Raw genomic sequence first — 26,466 nt, 5'->3', positions numbered from 1 at the left:
AAAGCCTTGCTAAAATCAAGGTATATCATATCCACTAGTCTCCCTGCATCCACAGAGCCAGTTATCTCATCATAGAGGGCAGTCAGGTTGGTTAGGTGTGACTTGCCCATGGTGAGTCCATGCTGACCTTCCTAATCACTTCTCCTTCAAGTGCTTAGAAATGGATTCCTTGAGGATCTGCTCCATGATTTTTCCAGGGACTTAGGTGAGGCTGACTGGTCTGGAGTTCCCTGGATCCTCCTTTTTCCCTTTCTTAAATATGGGCACTATATTTGTCCTTTTCCAATCACCCTGCACCTTTCTGGTTGCCATGAGTTTTCAAAGATGATGGACAGTGGCTCTGCAATCTCAGCAGCCAACTCCCTCAGCACCCTCGGGTGCATCCCATCTGGCCCCATGGATTTGTACATGTCCAGGTTTTCTAAATAGTCCCTAACCTATTCTTTCACCACTGTTGGCTGCTTGCCTACACCCCAAACTGTGCTGCCTGGTGCAGTAGTCTGGGTGCTGACCTTGCCTTGAAAACTGAGGTGAAAAAGGCATGGAGCGCTTTGGCTTTTTCTGCATCCTCTGTCACTAGGTTGCCTCCCTCATTTGGTATGGGACCCACACTTCCCCTGGTGCTCCTTTTACTACCGACATACTTGTAGAAACCCTTCTTGTTACCCTTCACGTCCCTTGCTAGCTGCAACTCCAATTGTGCTTTGGACTTCCTGACTTCATCCCTGCATGCCTGAGCAATACTCCTATACTCCTCCCTAGTTGGTTGCCTAATAATAATAAGCTTCCTTTTTGTGATTTAGTTTACTGAAGTGTTCCCTGCCAATCCAAGCTGGTCTTCTGCCACACTTGCTAGTCTTTCTGCACATCAGGTTGGTTTGTTCCTGCACTTTCATTAAGGCTTCTTTTAAAATACAGACCGCTCTTCTGGACTCCTCTCCCCCTCAGACTGGCTTCCCAGGGGGTCCTTCCCATGAATTCCCTGAGTGAGTCGAAGTTTGCTTTTCTGAAGTCCAGGGTCCTGACTCTGCTGCTCTCCAACCTTCCTTTCTTCAGAATCCTGAACTCAGTCATCTCATGGTTGCTGCTGCCCAAGTTGCCATTTGCTACTACGTTCCCCACCAATTCATCGGTGTTTGTAAGCCCCAGGTCCAGAAGAGCATGGCCCCTGGCTGGCTGCTCCAGCACTTTCACCAGGAAGTTGCCTGCAACACTCATCAAATCTTTCTGGATTGCCTGTGCACTGCTGCATAGTCCTCCCAGCGGATGTCAGGGTGATTGAAGTCCCCCATGATAACCAGGGCTTGTAATCGGGGGAAACTTATGCTCGCTATTTGAAGAAAGTATCATCCACCACTATCTCCTTGTCTGGTGCTCTATAGCAGACACCCACTACAATATTGCCTTTGTTGTACTCTCTTCTAACCTTAACTTTTGACAGGCCTATCTCTAGTTTCATACTGGAGCTCAGTCATATGGTCTTTTACATAAAGTGCAACTCCTCCTCCTCCTCTTCCCTCTCTGTCCTTCCTGAACAGTTTGTACCCATCCACGACTGTGCTGCAGTCATGTGAGCTCCCACCAAGTCTCTGCTATTCCAATCGCTTCATAGTTCTGTGACTGTGCGAGGACTTCCAATTCTTCCTGCTTGTTTCTCAGGCTCTGTGCATTCATGTACAGGCACCTGAGTAACTCGTTGATTGTCCTGATTTCTCAGGAAGAATGAGAATGCTCCCTCCTCCTTGATCTTCCTCCAGGTTTCGTATTTCCCCACTTACCTGCAGTATGTTCAGCCACTTACAGGTATTCTGTGCTGTCAGTATCCTGTCCAGCAGTTGGTCTGACATTACAGGTAGGTAAAGTAGGTGACTGACTGCCTATTCTAGGAAGAAAAAAAAGTGAATTCGTAAATGTGAAAAAAATATTATTTATGCTGGTAAAATTGTTTTTTGGTTAAAATTGGTAAATTTTTGGTGTTACAGAATTTGCTGCTAGATATCAACAGGAAAAGGTGGGGTTTTCCTTTTGGATGAATCAGTTCCTACTTTGTTTAGGAATGTTTAGATTATCTTGTATTTGCATACATATATATTTCATGGGTGGTCATTAGTGATAGTAAATCACCATGGCTGAAACTGAAAACAATAGTGGCAGTCATTTCCAAAAATAGGGAAATATTTTGGGACTAGTTTATTGCAAAAAGGAAGTGACCCAAATATTGCAACCCAAATAGTCCAAAAATTTCTGAAATGAGCTGTTTTGCTTCCAGTTGCTGCATTGGGATCTTCTTGTGGTGAATGTTCATCTAAGCAAAATGTCAGTATTCCAACTTTTGAAAGTAGCCTTGTTACTGAAGAAGGACCTATCAGGAAAAAAAGAAAGCCAGCAGGTTCAAAAGAAACGAACAAGAAAAAATGGAGGAATCTCCATCAATGGATGTGGCTGTGTGTTTTGGTTTTTTTTTTAGCAATAACAGCTAGATGTATTTGTACAATTATTCAGGGAATACAGAGGAATCTATAGATGAAGAAACTGAGAATTGATGCTTTGAAAGATCCTGCCTGATGGCCTTTTGTTTATGAATCTAGGCCATTGCAACATTGCAATAAATTCCTTTGTATACTAATGAAAGCAAATTAAGTCTTTCCATTTTTACCTGGGCTTTCAAATGGAGAACACAAACATGTAAAGTGAGAGTAATTGTTCTGCTCCACTCTCAGATTGTGTGTGTTGCTTCGCAGACTGTTTGTTTATAGAGACTTTCCTTTAGCCAAGAATGATGGACAGGGTTGGAAAAAAATTCCATGTAAAATATTCTGTGAAACTTGAAACACTGGCAGATCATATGAAGAGGTATCAGCTGTGCACAGATGTTGGAATTAGACTGAAGCAAGATCAAATGATTGATAAAGAATACAAGTGCCAAAATAATTATTTGCTAGAATACTGGCAAGCTGTTTTGGAAAGGCTTTTTTGCTCTGATCAGACTATATGGCATAAAAACATTTCCCTTGATGTTCAATAGATAAGCTCTATTTATTCCATAATGGAAAATTAGGGGAATTTCTTGGGAATTGGGACCTTGTGATGAAACAAAATCTCCAGAAAATTACCTTGCTGTTATCTGAGCAAAAATATTCAAAGTAGAATTATTTCAAGTTGTTGGGAACATGATCAAAAAAGGAAATTATTTCTGCTGTGAGAGCTGCCAAGTATTATTCTGTTACCCTTGATGCACACAAATTTGCACAGACATTAATAAGCAAGAGTAGATGACGATTGTTAATTTGTTTCTGCAGAGGCAGCAGAAGAAGTAAGAGTAGCCAGTGTAACAATTCAAGAACATTTCCTTGGGTTTGGAACGTGACATTGTTTAGGCATCGGAATGGCAGAATCTCTTTAACAGTTAAAAGAAGTGGGCAGCTCACTTAGTGATCTGAGTGGCTGAGGCTAAATCAGTGGAGTAAATATAAGAGGCAAATGCAAGAGAATTCAGAAGAGATTTTTGGAACTCAATGAAAGCTATTATTATTATTACAATAATAATATTTTATTTTTTACTTGTGCAACATGTCCTGTGAGTGTGCACTTCAGGACTCTGTAAGTTGTTATGCTGATAAATTGTGATACCTTTTAAGTGTTTCAAAGTGTTTACATTGTTCTTGTAGCCTTGTTGTAGCACTGAGGCATGGTACAGACATACGTTTTAGAATTGGTGAAACAAGACGGGAAAGCTTAATTGACAAGATATGTATATTTTGTTACCAAGGTTTAAAAATCTGTGGTATTTCAGTTTCCATTGCCGGTGAAATCTACAGGGAGCCACAGGAACCAAAATTTAAATTGCTGGCTGAAAATATCTGAAGCTATAAATTCTTGTTAAGTATTTATTTTCATGTGGCATGGTATATTTCAAGAAATTAATGTTGCAAATTAAATGCTTCAGGACATCCACCTGGGTATCAAACAGACTGTGCATCAACTAAAAGTCTCCAAGAATTTATTTTTGAACTACTGCTCTTATATGGGATTCACAATTGTCCTGGGTAAGGCAAAGGAACTGGCTGATAAGCTGGATATCATGGCTAGTTTCCACAAGGAAAACAGCAGTAGAAAGCAAAAACAGAGACTGGTTATGAGGCCAGAAGTGAATAGTTACCTAATCCGAAAAAGAATAACACAGTCTTATTCCCTTGTTCTGTTTTGAATATTGCCTCGCAGTCACTAGAAGAAAGATTTTTACAAATTAAGGAGCATTGTAAGCTGATCAGTCCTTTGCACGCATCTCCAAACATCTACAGTATCTAGCAAAGAATCACAACAGCAGTGCATAGTTTTAAGCAAAAATATTAGAAGATAGACATCCCGGTGAAGAGAGATCCTCTGACACAAATTTATTTTTTGCAATGAACAATTTACTAGCAATAATTGAAGTCTGGAACATACCCAAAAAGCTGTATCAGAGTATCTGTGCAAAATTAAGCATTGCACTTGTTTCCAAATGTGTATGAGACACTCAGGATGTTATTGCCTGTATCTGTCACAAGCAGAAAATGGAGTTTTTCAATCTGTAAGCTTATAAAACCATTTTTATTCTATGAAGGCTCATTTTTGTTTGTTGGATTTTGTTTTAATTTTGAATGAGACCCAAGCCAAGGAGAATATTGATCTGCAAGCTGCTGTCCCCATGTTCACTGAAAACAAAGCAAGAAAAGCGAAATTCAGTAAAGATGCTACCTACAAAGTCTATGTGGAGAGAGGTTTTAAAAAAATTGTTCTTATGTTTCATTTTTCAAGTTCCTTCCTTTAAAAATGATAATACAAACATGAAATAAACGAGCATGATATATCTAATTATCTTCATATTTTATTGGAGAAACAAAAAGTACGGAGGCAGATTCCTACAAGGGCTACTCTTTTTGTAGTACCAGACAGCCCAAGATGCATTTATGTGCCGTGTGTCAGAAGAAAAAAATACAATGGCTGCCTACACATGTACTCAGGGTGTGGGGAAGGGACTTTTTTAATAGAGCAGTTCCCAGACAGCGGCTCTGATTAGAACAACTCGCTGTCATGTTTATTAGGCCCCTGTGTGTTTAAAAATGGCCGTGGGACGCTTTTATCTAAACCTCATTTGGCAAGGTTTAGGTAAATTGCTCCCATAGGCATTTGAAAATGCGCAGGGGCTGAGTGCACAGGATGGTGGAGTATTTTAGTTCGAACACAGAGCAGATTTGATTAATAGATAAATCTAATTAGAATACAAATGAGCATGCGTAAGGCAACCAATGTAGATACGATGTAGATGGGAGAAGGGCAGTGTTTATGGTCCAGACTGGTTGAAGATGACCTCAAGGTCAACCCTAAATACCATTATAGACCTACCCTCAGAGCCAAGAGTCATACAGGTTTGCTGCTTGTGCAGCATCTGTGCTCTAGTTGATCAGCATGATGTAACAGGAGTCTGTACGTGACAGAACAACTGGTGAGTGCTCCACGATGACCACTGTTTTTTTTTTTTTTCCTCCTTCTCTTCTCCCCCACCCCCCTCCAAGTTGTAAGCTAGCTATTCTGTATTATACATAATATTGTATAGCACATATTGTTTATGAATAACAGTAGCAGGTCTTGAGGACCATGTTTAGAACATCACAGAATTTTTCTAAGCAGTTTTTATCTTATTAAAACTTAGGTCCATTCCTAATAAGGTCAGTAACATTGATTGTAGTCCACGGGTGGTATGGTTGATGCTGGGAGATGGGATTCCCTGATGTTAAAATTGAACTGTTAGCAATACAGGTTTAACTAAAACTGCAAGCTGGGTTTTAACCACTGCCACTTGTTGTGGTATGTGGGATATAGGTGGCATATGGGATATAGGAGTTCAGTCTCTGAATAGGGCATATTGCTTTAAGAATGACAGTGATTAAAATTCTGTTTTGATGAGGAAATACAAGAATTGAAATATTTTCATTACAGGTATTCATTCCCTCCTGTAGTGGATTTGTTTTGTTCCTTTAAGAGGCTGGACTATCCCCGGTGTCCCTTATCAGTAGGGACTTCTGGCTGCTCTTTCTAATATGACCCTAATCGCTTACCACAATCTAATCATTTTCCACAAAGGGGGCCATTTGTGTTATGTTTCTAACGAGAAATGTAATTGAAGTTAATGTATAGATAAAATAATCTGTTCAATCCTAATTTTGTGCTTGAGACAGCATGAACAATACATGCAATCACAGTGTGAACTGAAAATAGGATTTTTATGCTTTGCAATGCTGTTTTTCAAGGTGGCTAAATTCACCTTTTTAAAACATTTTTGTCTGAACCACAGTTTGTCTCTTTAAAGAACAAGAAAAACCTTTTTTTGTTTGGGAATATACAATCCCCTAGAGAGCTATGACAAGGCAGTGATGGAGAAAAGTGATACTAACATATTTTTTGTGCCAGTATTGGACAGATTACTATTTACAATGGAATGTATCCGAATACCCTGGAGTGAAGAATGTTCGTTTTCCTGATGGTCTGATTTGGAAACCAGATATTCTTCTGTATAACAGGTAGGCATATATGTATTTTAAAATAAAATACCATTATTTCATCGGGATGTCTTAAGCACCGAGAGCTTTTATTCAGTGAACTGCAGGAGCCAATCTGGTATTTACAACTGAAAAGCCCATACAGCAAGTTTAAGACTCCCCCACTCTCTTATTTGAGTTGCATTAACAGGAAGTAAATACCTTTGCTAACTCCCCCTGTAAATCTGTTCCTTTTCATTGGCCATATTCCCTTCCCATTTGTCTTTGCTGTTGGGTTGAGGTCCTCTGGACTCTGGCTGTGCTTATTCACTTGCACCTTGGGTTCCATTAGGGCCAGGTTGCCAGGAGGCCAGTTTCTGTTTCTTCTGTCTAGTGACTCTCTCTCTGGTCCTACACCCTACAAGAATTGCTAGAATTCAGTCTGAGGAACCGCTTTTATCTTCTGTAAATAACCAGGTATCTCTTTAGCAAATAGGTAGGTAGTGGAATACATTGCTGACCGTGCACTTCAGGGATTCAGGCTGGCACTGATAGATCCTGTATTTGCCTCTTTGTATGCCAGTTCCCAGGATGGGACCCATTTAATTAGTTAGTAAATGGTTAGTAAATTACCATATTTACTTGAAACCAAGGTGATTCGTGCCCCCCTCCCCCCTTCCCATCAGCCCGGGGGGGAAAAAAAGCCTCATCTTGGATTAGATTACCATTCAGCGCATGTGGCGGCTCACCTTTGATTTTGGCCTCAGACTCAGGGCTGAAGCTTGGACTGAGTTGCTGCCTACCTGGGGCCGAGATGGCTCATTTGGTGGGGGAAGGGACATGTGGCTTGGGAAACCTGCAGCCTGTACTCCCCTTTCTTCCCTGTGCTTGTTCCTGTCTCCTGTCCCACCTCCCCATTTCCACTCCTGGCCCCTTTTATGTTCTGCTCTGACTCTGGTCTCTCCAGCCTTGACCTGGAAGTAGACTTATCTGGGAGTTGCTGCTGCTTCTCTGTGGCTGGGGAGGGCTGGGGCCAAGCTGCTGCTGACTCCCTTGGAGGAGCAGAGCTGTAGCAGGGAGTGGGGTGGGGCAGGCTGCAGGGAGTGGGGGTGCAGATGCAGGTACAGGCATGGAGGGGGCAGGAAGCAGGGGGTAGAGGTACAAGCATGAGAGGGAGCAAGGGGCAGGATAACAGCAGGCAGGTGTCTGGCCCCTCACTCCTTGACACTCCATTTCCTGCCACAGCCATGGGGAGGAAGGGCAGAGGCTGAATTTAAGATGACCTTCTCTAATTAGAGTCTGTACATAGAAAATTATAACAAATTTATAATTTCCCATATAAAAAAATCCAATTATTGGGGGGGGGGTCACCTTAAATTTGAAGTCATTTTGTATTTGGGTAATTACAGTAATACTCTCAACAAAAATAAAGGGAAGGGGTGAAGCTTCTACGTGCAAGTGTTAACCAAGCTTCATAGCATGCTGGTTTGCATGTTTAAAAACTGTTCTGTGCTGAGTATATGGGGGTGAAAAACAATTGAGGTGCTACAGCAAAGTTAGTTCAAGTGGAAGTTTTGTTGACTTGTTTGAGAGAACATTGTACCCTAAAATTATGATACCTTCTGAAAAACTAGACCTTTCCGCTGAGCTATTTACAGATTGTTAGATGGATTCGCCATAAACCTTAGGCAACTTTTAACTAAGAGGTTGCATTACCTTGTGGAGTTATGGTGGTAAGTCCAAGTCAAATTTGCATATTATTACATTTAAGATTTAATGCCAGGAATATCTTTTATTTGCAAATTGACTACAAATCCAACAGCTATCCAAAACAAGAGAAACACGGTTCACATGGTAAAAAATGGTATCATACTCCCATTCATCATGTAGAAGTCTCATTAGAATTTTTATTTAAAGACTGAGTATAGAATAAGTTCCTTAAGCTAAAGTATTTTGTTAATGTAGGATCAGATGCATAGTCCTTTGGCAAACATCTGAGGCTTTTACTTTGATTATTAAAAAAATACTTCGTAGAACAGGAGGTTTAAACCTGGATTTATGACTAAAATGTAATTCGCTGAGCAGGCAGCATCACGGTGTGACAAAACCCAAAGAATCCTTTCATCATTTGTCTGCCTGGTGAGTGTAGTTGGCCTTTGGCTATGTATGGTTATAAATAATAATATTCAGTTAATTTTTTTCAGGTTTGAGAATTAGAACAAATAGTCCATTCAAGCATGCCATTTAAGGAAGATTTTCTTCCATCACAAGGGATCAGTCTGAGAGATTCTTTTGTTTATGTTCATCTTAACTATATGGATTTCTGGTTTATATCTAAGAGAGCAAATAAATGTGAATTCTTGGTAATATTGCATATTAACAAACATATTAAGACATGTTCAGCCTCTGTTAAATTCATAGAATTGCACAGGGCAGAATTTGGTTTAGCAATATCCACCCCAACTTTGAAAAATTGTGCTTCAATTTAGTGTTGTAAAAATAATTTGTTTCTCTTAACTAATATGGATAGCTTTTTGAGAGCGATTTTAACTAGGTTATACATAATGTACTTCAAATCAGTGATATTGTTAAAATGAGATCACTTATGCATACCCATAATTGAAAACACAGCCCCAGAAATTCAGTCTGATGCTTAGAATAACAAACTGTTTAGCAAAATCTCAATTTTATATATAACATCAATAGGATGTGTTACTGGCTAGTTCTGTACCACAGTACTCTAAAAGCATAGCTATGGATAAATGAGCAATTCATCTCTGAATACAGTAGAACTTAGATTCTTCATACATGGCTTGTTCATAACCTGCTTAATTTGCAAAGGGTTGTCAAAATGAGAAGGAATCACTCAGCTATTTGCTGTGACATTTACTTCAAAGGGCACAACTTCTCTGAGCAGCTGGAGCTCATCAGTGGTTTGGTGCAGCGGATCACAGAAGCAGCTCCCTTTGACACAAGAGCTATAGTAGCCAGGTGGCTCTTCTCTGCAGTTACTTGTTGAGGCTCTCATACCTGCAGCTGGTTTGCAAACCCCCATCTCTGCGGAGATTTTTTTAGGCACCTAACCCTACCAAGAATCTGGGTGCTACTGATGTATCTATTTTCTTTGAGTACTATAGAGCTTTAACACTACATTGCAAAATAGTCACCAGGACAAAGTACCAATCAATGCTGTATTTTACATTAAACAATTATTTCCTGGATGATTTTGCCTCTCTGTTGGAGAATTAATAGGCTAATGGCTGAATTCTGTTTATACTTTTGGGCACAAAGTTGCCTTTTTCAGGTTACCTGAAGAGTTCACTTTTGTAAGAAAGTTTTGTATGAAGTTTGTCCAAGATCTTGCTCAACTAGACAGTTGCTTCTCACATATTTCCTGGAGCACCACAGCTCCAGCTGCAGTCCAGCCCTTCTAAAAACATACTTGGTAGCATCCACCTCTCAGCTACACTAAGATGCAGTCCCTTGTGGCTGTCCAGTGCCTTAGCTTCAAGAGCAAGGTTTCTTCATCCTGCCTAGTGTTTGGGATGCTGTGCTGTCGGAGGTTAAGGGCTCCCCATCAGGGGAAGTGAGAGTCTAGGGCATGTATACACGAGCAGCAAGGCTGCTCTGATGAGCTGTAATTACAGTGTGTTGGAGCAGATTAATTAATTGAGTCTGCTGGAGTGTGGTGATTTACCACGCTCCAGCAGGCTCCAGCGTCTCACATATCAGTGCCCCCATGCTTAAAAATGGTGATGGGGGGACTTTAACTAAAGCTTGTTTGATGAACTTTAGTTAAAGTGTCCCCACCACTGTTTTTAAGCATGGGGATGCTGATACATGAGATGCTTCGGGCAGTTTAACTAGAGCGGCTCTTGGAGCCTCTCTAATTAAAGCCCCCCTGACTCCTGGAGCATGTGTATAAATGCCCCTAGAACCTGGGTCTTTCTTGTTTTTAGGCAGGTAGCTTAAAACACTCTGCTACTTAGCAAGAGGTGAGTATTGTTGTCACCATCATTGTTTAGTCTTAAACACTTACCAACTGTATATTTTGGTGGTCCACAGTTAGTGGGGTGGAATGTTTCTGTGTGTGTATGACAAAGCTGAATCACAGTAGAGTGTAAATGGACTTAGATGCCTGAAGGACAAAACTGAATTACTTAAAAGCATGAATGGTAAGGACAGACTTGGTTGCCTAGGGTAAAACTGTAGGTGTATAAAAATCCTTTTAGGTGGATAATCACAATTCAAGCCTGTACACGAGACAAAGCAGAATGTGGCTGGGTGACTAAGATCCCTATAGCCTGCATAAGGAGCATTTCTGTGTCTTAGTGCCATATAATTCTGCCCTAAATCTTTATTAAATAATATTTACCATAAAGAATGAACTGTAATCTTCTGTTGTTTAAAAGTTGGCATCTGTGGACTATGAATATTTTTAATTTAATGTCTTAAGAGGAATATTTTAATTGGAGTTAAAAAATCTGCTGAGTGTAAATAAAAGCTACCAATGTAAAGCTACCAGTGTAAATAAAAGCTCCCCTCCCAGAGTGCCAGGGCGGGGAAGAGAGGCACCAGCCTCCAGCCCATTCCCAAATAAGTTTAAAAAAAAAAAAAAAAAGAAGAAGAGAAAATGGGGGCTGGACTTGATGATCTTCCAAGGTCCCTTTCAGCCCTAATATCTATGAATCTATGAATGTATTGTCACTATTTGTTTCCCAGAGGTCAAAATAATAAAAAAATCTTATCAAGTAAAACCTTCCCTGAAGCTCTCTTTCCCTCTGTTTTGGTGGCAGGTCCCTATTGTGTGTTCACTGTATCTATTTACTCACATGTGCTGATGATAAATTGCATATATGGGTATGCATTTCCACATTTCTTGTAGAATTAATAAGTAGGCCTGCATTTTTATGTTTAGTAACTGATACAGGTTACCCAGTACTGCCTGGATGTATATGGCATCAGAGCTTTTCTCATTCGTATGAACACTGCTTCTGTTTCAATCTCTGTGGCTGCCTTTGCTCATAATGTGAATATATTTAGCAATATTTAATGGATGCCCTGAATGAAGGATGTGATTCATGTGCTTATTTTAGTACAGACTTTTTTTCATATTACATCGGGGAAAAAAGGCTCCTATTGGTTGTCTTTATAACACAAAAATTGGAAAATGATAACAGCTCTGAGTGAGAAAAGCACAAAAGCATGTGCTTAAAGCACATACGCTGTTTTCAGTGGGAATGGGCTTGATTTTTAAGCACTTCCTTAAGCGTTCAAGTAAATCGGAGATGCCTTCCTGAGCCAGGGCTCAGGAGTTTGAGAGTTCCTGATTTTCAGGACTCATTGAGTTTGAAAGAGTTAACAGCTGAAACAAACATATGCTATGGATAATGGCCAGCCCCATACAGCTGCCCAAGTAATATTCTTCCTTTGATGCGCTTGGTAGGAAGAACTGATCTGTGGAGCTGGGTAGCACAGGCATTATTCCATTAGAGCAATGAGCTGGATTCCTGGCTGTTTGCAAGTGATTGGGAGGGCCAGACTAAAGACAAGGCCTTACCCCTACTCCTTTATATCAGCTTGTCAAACAGTATTAGTTTGCTGTGGCTCTTCACCGGTGGTGGTGTTTTCTCTCTAGGAACTCCTTAGAAGGATGCTTTTTGGGGACTCTGGCTGGTCTGGCTTTTTCAGCACATCAGCAGGCACATAAGGTGTCTTCATTAGATTAGCATGTGTCAGCAAAGAGGAAATAATTTGGAAGTGAAACAAGAAGGAACCAAATAAAGCTGAAAGCCAGCACTGGGCGGTGTCCCTAGCAACTTTTCAAATAATTTATGAGGATGTGGATGTCAGTAATTAAAAGTGTGTGTTATTGCCCACAAAGTTGGCATGGCCTTTCCATCTGCTAGTGGTGGTCCTCATAGCTCATTTCTGCAGTGGAAAAATAAAGGGGTGAATAGGAGGTGATAATTTCTTTTCTGCTACTTTTACGCATATTGTTTTCAACTCTTCTATCGTCATATGCAAGAGAACACAGTGCTCAGAAAGACATATCCTGTGAGTTTCTTAGCTGTCAGCCTCAAGTGTAACAGAAAAACTGGTCTGTGTATATACTGTATGACAGCCAGGCAACCTTGCCTTGATGAAATCTTGAAATTGTCTTGTCTCTATCTATTCATTGTCAATATTAGGGACTTTGTTTCAGCACAAGCAATATCCACAGCAGCCATGTTAATCTGTTTCATTTAGAGCCTACTTTGCATTTATAAAGATTCCTCAGTATTTTAGTGGCAGAAGATCTAATGTTGCCCTCAATCTGCCTGTCACTACTGGCATCAATGAGAGTTCCCCATGTGGCTAGAGACTGGGTATAGTTCTTTTCATTTTGTGTGGTTTTTGAACAATAAAAGATTGCCGACTTTAATTTAGACTTACGAGCAAAGGCTCTCAGTGTAGGCTTTCTCTTAGAGCATGCCTGTGGGATTTGAGGAGACATCCTACTCTCAGATTTCCTCACTGTGAGAAAGCAAACTGCTGAGCGCTTTTGCTGTAGCAAGTAGTATTCAGAATCTTTGTTGTCAGATGGAAAGTCATGCTCAATTTCAGGTGGCTTTATCTGAGGAAGGGAGGACTTCTCATGGATTTCTAGCTTGTGGTGAATTATTTTGATAGCCTATTCCCAGTTTTTATGGTTACTTACTCTCAGAGTCTGATTTCCTGTCCTTAGGCCCCTCTATTTGAGACAGATTTTTATCACCTAATATACCACATGTATATATCTTGTAATCATCACCTAAAGTACCACACAGCACAATAATACAGTCAAAATAAGAATAGCTCAACACTGCTGGGGGGGTTTTCTGTATTGTCTTCAGATAAACAATTCTGTGTCAGACAGAGTATGCAGTTTTGTTGGCAGTGAAGGATACCCCATAACTCTTGTGGCCAAGGGTCAGAGAGCTGTTGAACTGACTTATGTAAGGTGGTGAGCTGTGGTGCCATTTTGCACAATCATTTTGGGATGCGGCAACCTGGAAGTATATGCAATACAAATCAGAGCTGACCTTTGGGGGTGGGTGACATGGATGACTGCCAAGGGCACCAGGGTTGGGGGGATGCCTCACGCTCTTCTGTGTGTCCGAAGATGGCTGATGAAGCCTATCCAGGATCAATAGTCTCTACTGCAGCTTGGACACATGCTTCTGTGTGGGTAGGTGGTGCTGGATTGATTGGGTCCACAGCACGCTGTTTCTGCTGCTCCTGCTTTTCCATTTCCTGTTGTCATGGGGTTTCAGAGTACTGAGATCCCTGCAACAGACTCTTGCTTCATTTGGGCTGGTCCTGGGTGATGGTCTCCTATGAATTGCATCAGTGTTGCATTTTTTTAAGTTAGCCTTGAGGACATCCCTGAAGCGCTTTCTCTGTTCTCCTCTTGAGTGTACGCCTTGGCTGAGCTGGGAGAATAAAACTTGCTTTGGGAGTCTGGAGTCAGACATCCGGATACATGGCCAACCAAATGAAGTTGATGTTGGATGATCATCGCCTCAATACTCATAGTATTTGCTTGCAGGAGGACACTAACATTAGTGCATCTGTCTTCCCACTGGATAAGGATGATCTTATGCAAGCCGTGTTGGTGGTACTTCTCCAACAACTTTGGATGTCTCCTGTATGTTGCCCGTCGGTGGCGGGAAGACAAAATGGCGCCAAGTTTAAAACTACAGTTTTTGCTCACCTTCCAATCAGAAGTGAGCTGCAAGTGCAGCCCCTCACCAATCAGTGGGGCGGGGGGAAGGGGGAGGCATGTGGTAGAACTTGTAAAATTAAAGGTGCTGCTGCAAACCCTATTTCTGCCTGAGTTGAAATTGATTCAGTCATGGGCGACTGGTACCTCCTGACGCTGGGGGGGCACTAGTGGCTGAACGCCACCTGGAGGGGGGGAGGTCCCCCAGCAGTTGATTGCCAACCCTGGAGGCGCCAGTGGCAAAACCAGAAGTGCTGCTGGCGCTCCCCACTCCCTACCTGGGAGTCAGTCTCCCTCACATCATCTATGAGTTTGTCTTTGCAAGTTACTCTAAGCTGCAGAGATTAAACTGAGAAATAACTGGACAGACATGCACTTTTGATTCAGGAAATGCAGCCACATGCCTGCAGTAGCTCAGGCCAGAAGTCAGGGGGGTGGGGGGGAAGGGCACTAGAGCATGGCTCTGGTACATAGCCAGCATGGGCTGTGTGTTTGCTGCTTCTTCCTGCTGCCCCTGGGGTCTCTAGGATTTGCAAGTCCAGAATCGCAGCAGCAGGATGCTGCAGGGTTGCTCATCGTTTCCTCTTCCTGCTTCCAGGTGCCTCTGGGATTAGTAGTCCACAGTTGCAGCCTGCAGTAAGTTTTTTAGCAGGGCAGGGCAGCTCCGTACTTGGGGGAAGGGAAGTTTAACCACCTTCCCTGGCCCCAGATCCCAGCTGGGATTTGCTTTGGGCGGGGGACAGTCCCTGTCTCCCCCTACTCCCCCTAACCCATCTCTGCTGGAATAGACAGCACAGCCCAGCTCAGGGCTAGAAAGCATGCTGGGATGCCAGGGAACTGTGATTTAACTGGAACCAGGAAGGGGTCTGGAACAGAAGTTTCATAAACTTTGGGTTTGACCCAAATCAGTTAAGTCTGATAATATATTCAACCAGGTTTATCTTAAGCCAGTTTTAGCCATTTTGAAACTGGTTTATGTGCACTGAACTTCTGTTCTGTTACTGGTTTAAATGAGTTTCTGATTACTTAAACCCGTTTATGTGTAACTTCTGTCCCTAGCTAGTAAGACTAGATTTTGATCGTGGACATACCATTGTTAAAAAAGCAAACAAACCAAAAGAACCCCAACAAAACCCTGGAAGAAACTGATAAATTCACTGGAGTGTCATTGTATTTACACTGGTGTAATTAAGAACCTGGCCCACAGACCACTGTTTCTCTGCATGGAGTGCTAAACCCTTAAATGGTATTCTGTGCTTTTAGCATCTCTGCAATCTCAAGTTGGCAGAACTTCAGCAATATAGCAGAACAAAAGAGCAGAATATAAGCTGTTGTCTCTCTTGTTATGTTCACTGTTTCTTACAGATGAGATCTGGTTAAATTGTTTATGGGGCCAAACAGTAGCTCTAGAGCATTTGTTCTCAATCATGTTAGACTTGAGGCACCCCTTGGAAAAATGCCAGCTCTTAGCTTTTGCTTGTTTCTAGACTGCGGGAAAATAATAGAGCAATTCTTCTGTTGCAAAGAACTCAAAGACAGAATGGTTTTGACACAATGGGATCTTGTTTGAAATTGCTGGGTTTATCTTGTGAATCATGTGTGGTGGGTGTTTGCACCTCAAGTGGTGCTTGCATTGCTCAGAACCCCACAGCACTCTTAAAAGGATCTCATGGCACCCCATGGTGCTGTGGCATCCTGGTTGAGCATCACTGCTCTAGAGGGATAAAAGGAGTGTAGGGTCTTGGTGAACGCAGTTTGGTGATTTTGGAGGAAAAATATCTGGGTGCAGTATAACAAGGTACAGTGCCTGTTTTCGCCAACACTATCTGGCTTTGACTTCAGTGGGTACTGCAGAACAGCCTGGCTACTGCTCAGGATACAAAGCCCATAGCTAGTGCCCTTCTTCAGACAGTCTCCTAATGATATTTCTGAGGTACCTAGCTGCTAGCTCCATCTCATGTACTTATGTCAAACTGATTTGCCAGATTTGGAGTCAGGATGGAGGTTTCACTGAGTCAGATTGACAAGATCTTTTGGAGGACTTTCACCCCTTCTGTAGTGCCAGGCATACGTCTCTTCTAGAGTCATCTGAGCATGTTTTAACCTAGTTAAATTCATGCCACTGGAGTGGCAAGGGGTTGGTCATATCCTTTGTTTCCCCTTCTCTTTATCTGTGGTATGAGGTAAAACTTGTTTAATAGTGTGCTTTGTGCCTGTAGCATAAGAGAGACCAGATTTGATATTCTCAGTGTTGCCAACTCTTATGATTTTTGGCTTTGTTCTTAAAGTCTATGCTTCGGGAATGTGAAAAACTCAACTCTTTCTTATCTCTCTCTCTAAATATTATATATAGATATAAATATATATAGATATCTCTATATAGATAAAGATATATAGATAGATATAGATAAAAGAAATACTTAAGTTTTTCACATTCCGGAAGCGTGGACTTTAAGAACAGCACCAAAAATCAGAAGAGCTGGCAACACTGTATTCTTATCCTTTTTAGTCCTCTTCCAATCCTGTATTCTTATGCAGTGCCTTTGGAAGTGCTAACTAGGCATCCACCCTTCCCACCATAGCAGCATTATTAAAACACCGAAGACTGGTACCTCTTTATCTTCTGGTCCTGTTCTGCAGTAGCTGTCAGTGGAGTTTCCGAGCTAAGGGCAAGACAATGCATCTGCTTTGTACATCTGTTTCCTTGGTCCGTATGTGCTAGATACGACACTCGTCTCTAATTCTGTGTCCGTGGAGATGACATGAACCTTTTGTTTTGTTGACAGCTTCTACGGAGATTTTTCTGTTTCCCTTCCCTGCCATATGTCTGCTGATTAAACACCCTGCTGTGTATAACAAGCACATTCTCTCTCATCCCTTTCAGGAGCTTCTTTTGTTTCAGTAAGCCCTATAGAGTAGTTGCATCCAATGTGTCAGTTGCAGTTACGCTACCCCCCCCATCCACTTGATCACTTTGATGATTAATGTCACCGTCACAGGTGTGTTTGAATCATAATATTGTTATAGCAGCACCAAGTGACAGGGTTTCTGTCAACCACCTGAGCGCTGTTGTCTAGGGCTCACATTACTGCTCTGATTACAGTATGCTTGAGTGCTTCTCTCAATGGTGCATTTAATGTTAAATGACTTGGGACAAACTCTGCTACAGAGTTCACACTTCCTAATGTAACTGCCAGTTAAAATTAGCTGTTACTTCTGACTTAAGCATTACAATTAGTGCTTGAGTTTCCCACACATCAGCCTAGAAAGTCTTTGAGATGCTCCACTCTGTGTGCACAACATCACGTGACCTGAGCAGGTGTTTTCACAACATTAATTTTGCTTAATCTTTTTTTAACTGAAAAAAATGTTCTCTCTTGAGCATTTTTCCTTGGCTAGATTTATTTAATAAAAGACAAACTTAATTGTGAGAATCTCACAATGTAGTCATTCTTTTCCAAACTCCCACCAGTCCATGCCAGATAAATTTAAATTTTCCAAAGAGGTTTTAGTGATGTATAAAACAATGAGCCACAGGTCTTCGATCGAACATGCTACTGTACATCTGTGTATAATATCAGCAGTTCCCATTTAATCAGTAGATAAATGCCAAAATACCTTTGAGGATTTATTCTTGGGTTCCCAAAGTTGAACACACAGAATTAGAGGAGAGACCCCTTTTTGGAAAACTTGGAATACACTTCCTACTCCAGGTACAGGGTTTTTTTCTCTTTTGATACCTGTGGAGGTACCACTAATTCATAAAACTGGAAATTTAACTTACCACCTGATTTAGTTATAAACAGCACTTTAATAGTTGCAGTTTTTAGAATCGTGGCATGTGACAGGTATGCAGGAGTTATTTTTAAAGTGATGGTTTTTGATGCATATAGTTATTGTGAAACTTTACCATTGGAAGTGTAAGTAAACTATAAGTTTACTGTAAGTAATAAGCTATATATTAAAACAAAGCCTTATTACTATGAACTTTTTGCAATGTGAATGGGGTAGTTCAGTTATCACTGCTGTCTCATAATTACATGACATTTTTGAACATTTTCATTTACAGTATATTATCTAAAACTGCACACTTAAAGAAGACATAAATAGACATCAGACTTTGTTCTCATTTTGATTTATGGTTCTGTTAAATAGTTTGCAGATTCTTACTCATGTTGACTGGCAACTGGGCTTGTCTACATGTGCAATTAATGCACAGCAATAAACTCCAGTGCATGTTGCGTTGAAATTTATTGCTCCTGGGTGCCATATTTAAACATGCACCTGGGAGCACAGCACAGCATAGCATAAATTGTGCCGCGTTGGAACAGCCACAGCTGGGAGGGGCCAGGGTGGTCAGCCTGCCAGCTTGGGGCTGCTCTGACCCAGCTCAACATGCTGTGAAGGGGCTGGCTGGGGCACAAGGCTGCTCCAGTGCAGCACTAGCCAGCAGGCAGCCCGTGCACTGAAGCACCCTCGTGCCCCGCCAGCCAAGTCAGTGTCACGTGTGCCTTGCTGTGCACTAAAGAACTCTGCTTTCGGATAGTACTTGTACAGTACTATCCTATAGTGGAGTTTGTTAGTTTACTGCAGCCTAATAGGGCCGCATGCGTAGATGCTGAGACATTTACTGTGCAGCTAATTAGTCAGCTCTATGGTAAACATCCCATGTAGATGTATCCATAGTAGCCTGGTGAAGGGCAACTTTAGGCTACTGTAATAAACCTCACTATCAGCTCGCTGTGCTACTGTATAATCTCTGCCAGGTTTTTCTTAATAGTCACAATCCTCCATTTCTTTTTGAGTCTTCAAAAAGATTCATATCTTCTGGAGAGATTCATATCTTGTATCCCAAGTAATTCAGCTGTTACATGAAGTACATTTCGTTTCAGCTTTTGCCCTGTTTCTTAGCTAATGGTGTGTTTTCTACATTGAACGTTGATCAGGACTCGCTTCAGTAGTCTTCTCTCAAGCAAAACAGTCATTACCTTAATTGAGAACGTTTGCCTTTGTACAGGATCTGGGACTAGGCTTGCCAACATTACCTTGGGGTGGTAATGGCTTTTTATTGTTGTACAAAATAAGTTTAGAAGGTTTATTAGTGACACTATTATTTCAAGCCAGCTGCTGCATGTTTTAATTCAGGATTTTCATCACATCATATTAGTTAGGTTACATTTTCTTGCAAGAACATTTTTTTTTACTTCAAATAGTTTTCCTTTAGTGTTTTTAGTGTTTTTATTATTGAATAGGGTAACACACATGCACTTATGTACATCAGTTCACCATGTATGCAACTATTTGAAGTGTTTGCTAGCTGTTACATAGGCCACTTTTCTAGGCCTTAAATCATGCCTTTGCACATCTCTTTTATGGGCTTCCTTCTACACTTGTCCTTCCCAGGTTACTACCTATTTCCTCTTTTCCCATAATCTCTTAGGCAGAGCTGACACTGGGTGGAACTAACTTGCATGTGAGGGGAGAATAGTCTGCTTTCTATAGCTCACAGCATCACTCTATGACTATATATTGCTTCCCAATATGGTAAACCTACTATGGGTATGCTTCGTTAATACATTTTGTAGTCTCTGCACTGATGTGCGACTTTAACCCATCCAGTATTAACCACAATTACAGACATTTTGTAGTGCTAAATTGCCTGTTTATTTTTGTCTGCTACATAAATAGGATAACTGTATTTGAGCAATCGTGATTTTGGCTACTGGTTGTTCTCCTTTAGCTGTACATTCTCAAATTAAAAGAGGTTTGGAACGTTCCTTTCATCCCTTTTGCTGGCTGCTGCTGCATCTAACTGATGACATGCACCGCTTTCAAATGCATTGGAACATACACAAAATTATTTTGGGTGCAGCTCTGTATCCTTCATAGAGTACCTGGAAAAACAACTCTAGTAAACCAACAGCTGTGACTGGCACATGTGACTGGGGAGACGTATTAATTTCTTTTACTGTGATTGAAGCTTATTGGGGCTTTTTTTGAGTATCTCCAGTGTGTTTACCCCAGCCTTGTTTAACTTCTATCAAGAATTATCTCCTCATTGGAAAGGCTGTCATTACAAGCTGACATGTGAACACCACTCTCATACACAGTCTCTGTAATGAAGCTTGAAGCTCCATTAGGAGAGGGTGCATTTTTTAAGTACTTAAATACACCTCATTTGAAGCCCTGCATTTCAAAAGGCAATTGGGAGCATAGTGGGAAACAAGGAGCCTAAATACTCCTGGTTCCTGAACTCCTAAATCAAGATGGAAAATGGAACTTGGGTTCTTAATTACTTGTGAAAATTTTACTCTATGCAAAATTCCCAGCGATGAGGCGCAGAGCCCATGGGAATAACCGTTTCACGTCTGGCTCAGCCTTCAGGTAGAGAAGGATTTAGAATCTGCCCCACCAGCAAGTTAATATTCTTTTTTGCATTCTCCGTGCCAGTTTCCACTCTGTTAAGTATGTTCTTATGCTTCATGACAGTTTTTGTCTTGCTAGCTAATCTGTTTTTTATCCCATAGCCCTTACTCGCGTTGAAACCAATGCAGCTAGTTCTGAGAGTAAATAAGTAATAGAAGTTTTAAGTGTTGCAGAACTAGGTCTTCTTCCTTTAAAGCAGATAAGCTACATCTTCTGCTTTCAGGACTCTGAAAACCCATTCTCTAACCAGGTTGCAGACTTTGCATGTGAGTTGGTCCTCCTCACGTTGCAAAATCTAGCCTTGTATGAGAGCTTTAGTATGTGGAAGAAGTGCAACCAAATTTATTGCATCTGAGCACTCAGTTAACTGGTGAGGTTTTGAAAAATGAGTGAATATAGCTACTGTTTGCTTGGATTTGATCCTACTCTAAGAAGGAGCATACTGGAGAGAGATCTATTCTAGTCTGAGACATGCTTCAGTGAGAGGTCTCCAGGGTGAAAAGGGGATAAACAAATTGCTGCGGGGACAGCATACAATGATATAAAATTATTATAGTGGGGAAAGAAAAAAACATTTCAAGATGCTGTTTCTTTTTTCTCACAACATTTTGTATTTAGCAATAAAAAGGCCTGTACTAGAAAAGTTCACTTTCTCTCTCTCTCTACTTTTTACTCTACTTCTTCTACTTGTCTTCTAATTTACTTTTACTAATTGGTGTCAGTTTCCTCTCTTCTTTCGGAATTTATCCTTCAGTGCATTTATTCAGGGTCATGAATATTGTGCCTTCTCTCTATTTTAGATCCGAAGACTGCTTTTCTGATGCTGTTTTTGAAGTTAACTTGAAAATGACAGGATTCTAAACTGCTAATAGGCAGGAAGATCAGAGAATTCTCCATTTCAAATCATTCCACAAAAAAAAGATTTTGGATCATCCAAAGCACAGACTGGAGCTGATGATACTGCTTTAACTTACTTTCACTGTCACAGGAGAGGATGTGCATCCTTATCTAGGGATCCTGGTTTTCTCTGATGAAAAATTGCAGATTTTCTGACAAAACCCCCCAAATCCGTTGTTAAAATTTAAAAGCCCCCTGCACCGCCCCCCTCCATATTGCTGGTGACCCTCACTGCCCCCACTACAGCCCCACACCCTACTTGTGCCTCTTGCCCCCCCACCCACAGCCCTTGCCCCCAGCCCTGCCGGAGGGGCCCCCAGCTACCAGGGCTATGGGGTCGGGGACCCAAGTCTGCAGCTCCCTGCCCCCAACAGCAGGCAGCTGCAGCAGAAACAGCATGGAGCCGGCTCCTCCACTGCTGACGCCTGCTTGGGTGGGGGCAGGGCCAGCTCCTGGCTCCTCCTCCCCACCCCCCCCCAGCCATGACTTGCAACCCCCTCAGCCCTGCCAGAGGGGCCCCCAGCCCCCTGCAAGCCCCACTTACCTCAGGCTCCAGCAGAAGTGACGCTGAGCTGAGCCGAACAGAGCCATGGCTGACCGAGAGTCTCAGGCCCTGCCCTTCCCCCTGCCCCTTCCCCCCTGGGTAGTTTCCTGCCCTGTTTGCGAACAGCTTTTGCAGGCTGGAGCTCAGCCAGCCTGCAGAGCTGTTGGCAAAAGCAGGGAATCCGCAGGTTTCTCTGCTAAAAGGAGAAATCTGTGTTTTCTCTGATAAAAAGGGGAAAACCGTGGTTTTATCTATTTTTCCGTGGGAAATGAAACACCCAGATCCCTGTTTTATTTCTGAGACCAGTTTCACCTGCATGGGATTTCCTTGCATTGTGATCCATAACAATGAGATCCAGAATTTGCTTGACTACCAAAGTTGTCTAACGATTTCAGTTAGTTTTTGGTAACAGAAATGAGATTACTTGGGTAAGCAGGTGATGAATATTACCTACTGACAGAGCACAATGGTACCGTGATAACGCAGGTATAGAACACAGCTTCCCTTTGTGGGAAATGTGCTGTAAGAAAATTACATCAAACCCCCCAAAAATGTTATGGTCCCTGTGTGGCTGGTAGTTATACATAAATCTGAATTTTTTTTTTTCCTGGAGGTTTAAAGGTTCCTTAGATTGTATTTCAGCTCTTCTTGGTGTGATTCTAACCTGCATCTCCCCCCCCCCCATTTTTTTTAATATACCAGTTACATACTCATGTACATTACATACCTTAATTTCCCACCCCATACTCAGGTGAAAACCTAAGATAGGAGTGCGATTTGGAAACCGCACTAGCTGTTGCCAAACTTGAGTTCTCTGGGACCCAGTTGGGTCTAGATCGAAGGGTAATCCATTAATAATGCCTTCCTGTGGGATTCCAGACAATTAATATGGGCACAACTGTTAGCAGGATAGCATCAACACTCAGTACCTATGTCAAAAAATTCTCAGATACCCAGATCCTGAACTATTAAGGATTTATAGAACAAAAATAAAAACCTACTGTATGCTCTTGTACTAAACTATTGTAATAAAGGTGGCAACAGAAAATATTTCATCTAGTGTACACAATGCAATACATGCATGTGCAGCTATTATGTTTACTGTTTTAGTTAGGTTGAAATCTCTGGTAGAGCAATTTATGGCAATGTGCTCACTAAATTATTTTTGTAGGAAAGAATATTTTTATTTTGTTCATTTTCTGTTCTTGTAAAGAAGTTTCTAGCATCCAGTTGCCTAAGAAATTTCTGGGTCACACTATGTCAAGTATTTTTGAAATTGTTCATGATCAAGTCATCCACATAACAGAGTGGAATTTAAAATGTGCGTCTTAATCTTTATCTCCTTTAGTCTCTTCTGACAGTCAAAGTCTGGTGTTACAAATAGCATTAGTAATATTGTTTTATTATATTATTAGACAGTGGTAATAAGGTTGTGGCTTTTGAGTTAGATATGCAAGGAGCAGCACCCACTCAAGTGAATGGAAGACTCCCCCTGGTGTTGATGGTGGTTGGAATAGACCCTGTGCTATACTAGACTGTTTTTTTCACTAACAGCAAAGTAAAGACTATGCAACAGGTAGCAAGAGGTGGAACATGACCCTTTCATGTTTTGACCCTGTTAATGCAGACAACAAGAGGAGGAGACTGTTTTTTTGTGCAGTTTAGTGAAGATTCTTGAAAAAGAGTTTATTTCTCAAACTGAAGTCAATTGAATCAAGCCATTGTAAGGAATCTCCTTTAAGATTATACGGCAGCTGAGCAGAGAGAATTCACCTTTTATTAACAGTGTTGTAAAATGGGAACAACATCGTTCAAGTCCAGTCAGTTACACTTGATAGAAAGGTGGTGCTGGAGGAGGATCTGATGGAGGTTGTTTTTGTTTGTTTGTTTGTTTTTGGTTTGGAGCAATATTCCTTATTTAGTAAGAAAAATTAGATATATGTTTAAGCGCTCATTGATGTTGGTGTTTTCAATTCAACATAATTTTTCTCTGTTCTAGTGCTGATGAACGGTTTGATGCTACATTTCACACCAATGTTTTAGTCAATTCTTCAGGACACTGTCAATACTTACCTCCAGGTAAGAAGTAGATTGTGTATATGTGATAGGCTTTGGCTACTTGTACTGCTACTCATGCTACTCATATTAAGCAGTGGTATATTTTGCAAGCTAATCTGAGACCATGATTAGGGGATCTCTGTTTTATGTTCTTACTCTAGGCTCAGCTTTCTAAACCTGACTTTTGCTGATCAAACTTGAGCTAGACTTCCCCAGGTACCTAATTGAAACTATGTAATATTGTAACTGTTTTATTTGTCCCTCTTGTATGGCTATTACTACTGGTATCTTTGTGAGTTCATACATCTGGCAATAAATAACTTTTATGGTCAAATAACTTTTATGGTCAAGCTGGTTGCTATACTCTCTATCTGAACCTCACTTACTCTTCCTTCCCCTTGACGTCCCCATTTGCTCTGCAGGAACACTTCTTTTTACCTGACCCAAAGATCCCTGTAATGCCCAAAACTACAGTGGGGTCTGCTCATCAACAGAGTTACTACTAGGACCATTGTGACAGGATTGGGATGTGCTGAGGTTTGAGGCGCATGAGGGTATCACCTGAAAGTGCTGTTCAGACCCAGCCTGCTCAGACGTACTCTGTTAGTGTGTGTGTATGTATGTCTAACTGTGTTTATTTTTGTCCTACTGAAATAAGGGATGAACTGAGTTCAAGGCATGTGAGGGTGTCAGCTGAATGTCATGCTGAATAACCCGGCCTGGTTCAGATGCGCTCTATTAACCCGTATGCTTGTGTCTGACTGCGTTTTATTGTTGCCCTGATGAACTGAGTTCAAAGCATATGAGGGTGTTAGCCTGTCAATGCTGAATAACCTGGCCTGGCTCAGGCATGCCCTGTTAATCTGTGTGTGTACATGCATCTATGTGTTTGACTAATTCAGTGGTTGGAGTAACTCAGTCCCATTGAAATGGAGTCCTGCAAGATAGCTCCACAGGGGGTGAGGACTTGCAGAAGGAAGAGATACAGCTCCACATAAAAACACAAGTAACAAAAGCTGCACATTGATAGAATTACAGAGACCCCAGAAATACACCCCTAATAAATGAGCACACCCCAAAGTGACAGGCAAATCTGGTAACACTACCTAGATTATATGTTTATATACATTTTACACAGGTAGATTTCAAGAAAATACTTTTTTGCATAAACAACACCAGGCAAAAACCAACTTTTTGTTGCAGTTATATGCGTTTATCTGTCCTAGTATGGAGCATTGCTGTTGACTATTTTCTTGTTGCTGTCATTTTTAAAAATATATTTCAGAGACCTGGAATAGTGAAAAGAAATAAATTAAAAATATACAGGCATATAGGAGGAATAAAGGAGTATTGTTTGCTAAAGCTGAAGAAATGATTCATAAGGAATAATGTATTCCCCAAGTGTAGCCTCTTTGTTACCAATTACTTTGTCTATATTTACTATTTGAAATGCTTACTGAATACTTGGTATGAAGATTACTTAGTATGTAGACCATTCCTGAGAAATCTGTTGCATTTGTTATTTGAAATTAGAAACATGCTGAGTCTTATTTATCAGGTACACAGCATGTACCATCCTGTTTCTCTTCCCTAATTTAATGAGCATAAGTCTTAGAATCTGAGATTTCTTTGGTCTGTCTATTGCAGGGGCATGCAAAACAGGTCGTATTTGATTCAGATTTCGATTTGGCCCAAATTAGGGATGGTGATTCGAGTCGTTGATTCGGATTACTGTCACCCATTCAGATGCAGCCAAATCTGAATCTGAAGATTTGACGCTGATTCAGAGAATCAGCGATTTGGCCATAGCCACAGCTTTAAATGTTTTTCTACATACCTTGAGGTACCAGGCAAAGCTCATGAACCCTGTGATGCTGGGGTGGATGCAGGGTCCCACAGGAGTGTGGTCCTCCGTGTGCTTGGCGGCAAAGTACTTCCAGTCCACTTCTGGGTCTGCTGCTGAGCGAACTGGGGCCCCGCCCCCCAGCTCAGCTACTGGCTGTGGGGGGACTTGATTCAGAGAGATTAAAGGGTCTCCTGACTCGATTCAGATAAGGAGATTCAGTCACTAAATCAGGCCGAATCTCCGCTAAATCAAATTGGGGACTGAAGTGTCGCACAGCCCTATCTATAGCAACTATAGTAGATCTGTAGCATCTACCACTGGGGAATTTAAATATTTTCCAGGTGAATTGAATCTTGAAATCCTTGGAGGACTTCCTGGGGGAGGTCTCCTTTTCTTCTAGCAAGGGTGCTTGGTTCTGTCCTACCAGGTGCAG

General features: G+C 41.4%; 1 protein-coding gene across 2 annotated transcripts in view; it reads left to right on the top strand.

Annotated features, from left to right (window-relative positions):
• The window catches only part of LOC149852365 (neuronal acetylcholine receptor subunit alpha-7), a 104,187-nt gene that overhangs the window by 64,907 nt on the left and 12,814 nt on the right, over positions 1–26,466 (top strand). Inside the window, exons 4-5 of one of the 2 annotated variants that reach the window (XM_090030182.1) lie at positions 6,451–6,560; positions 24,129–24,208. In XM_090030182.1, the coding sequence (XP_089886308.1) occupies positions 6,451–6,560; positions 24,129–24,208 (190 nt within the window). The remainder of the gene's footprint in view (positions 1–6,450; positions 6,561–24,128; positions 24,209–26,466) is intronic. The other variant, XM_090030183.1, reaches the window with a different exon arrangement.

This window comes from Crocodylus siamensis, chromosome 15 (assembly GCF_052110815.1).
Source record: "Crocodylus siamensis isolate JL-2025a chromosome 15, ASM5211081v1, whole genome shotgun sequence".
In the NCBI taxonomy this organism is placed as follows: Eukaryota; Metazoa; Chordata; order Crocodylia; family Crocodylidae; genus Crocodylus; species Crocodylus siamensis.
This window is presented reverse-complemented; position numbering and strand designations above follow the sequence as displayed.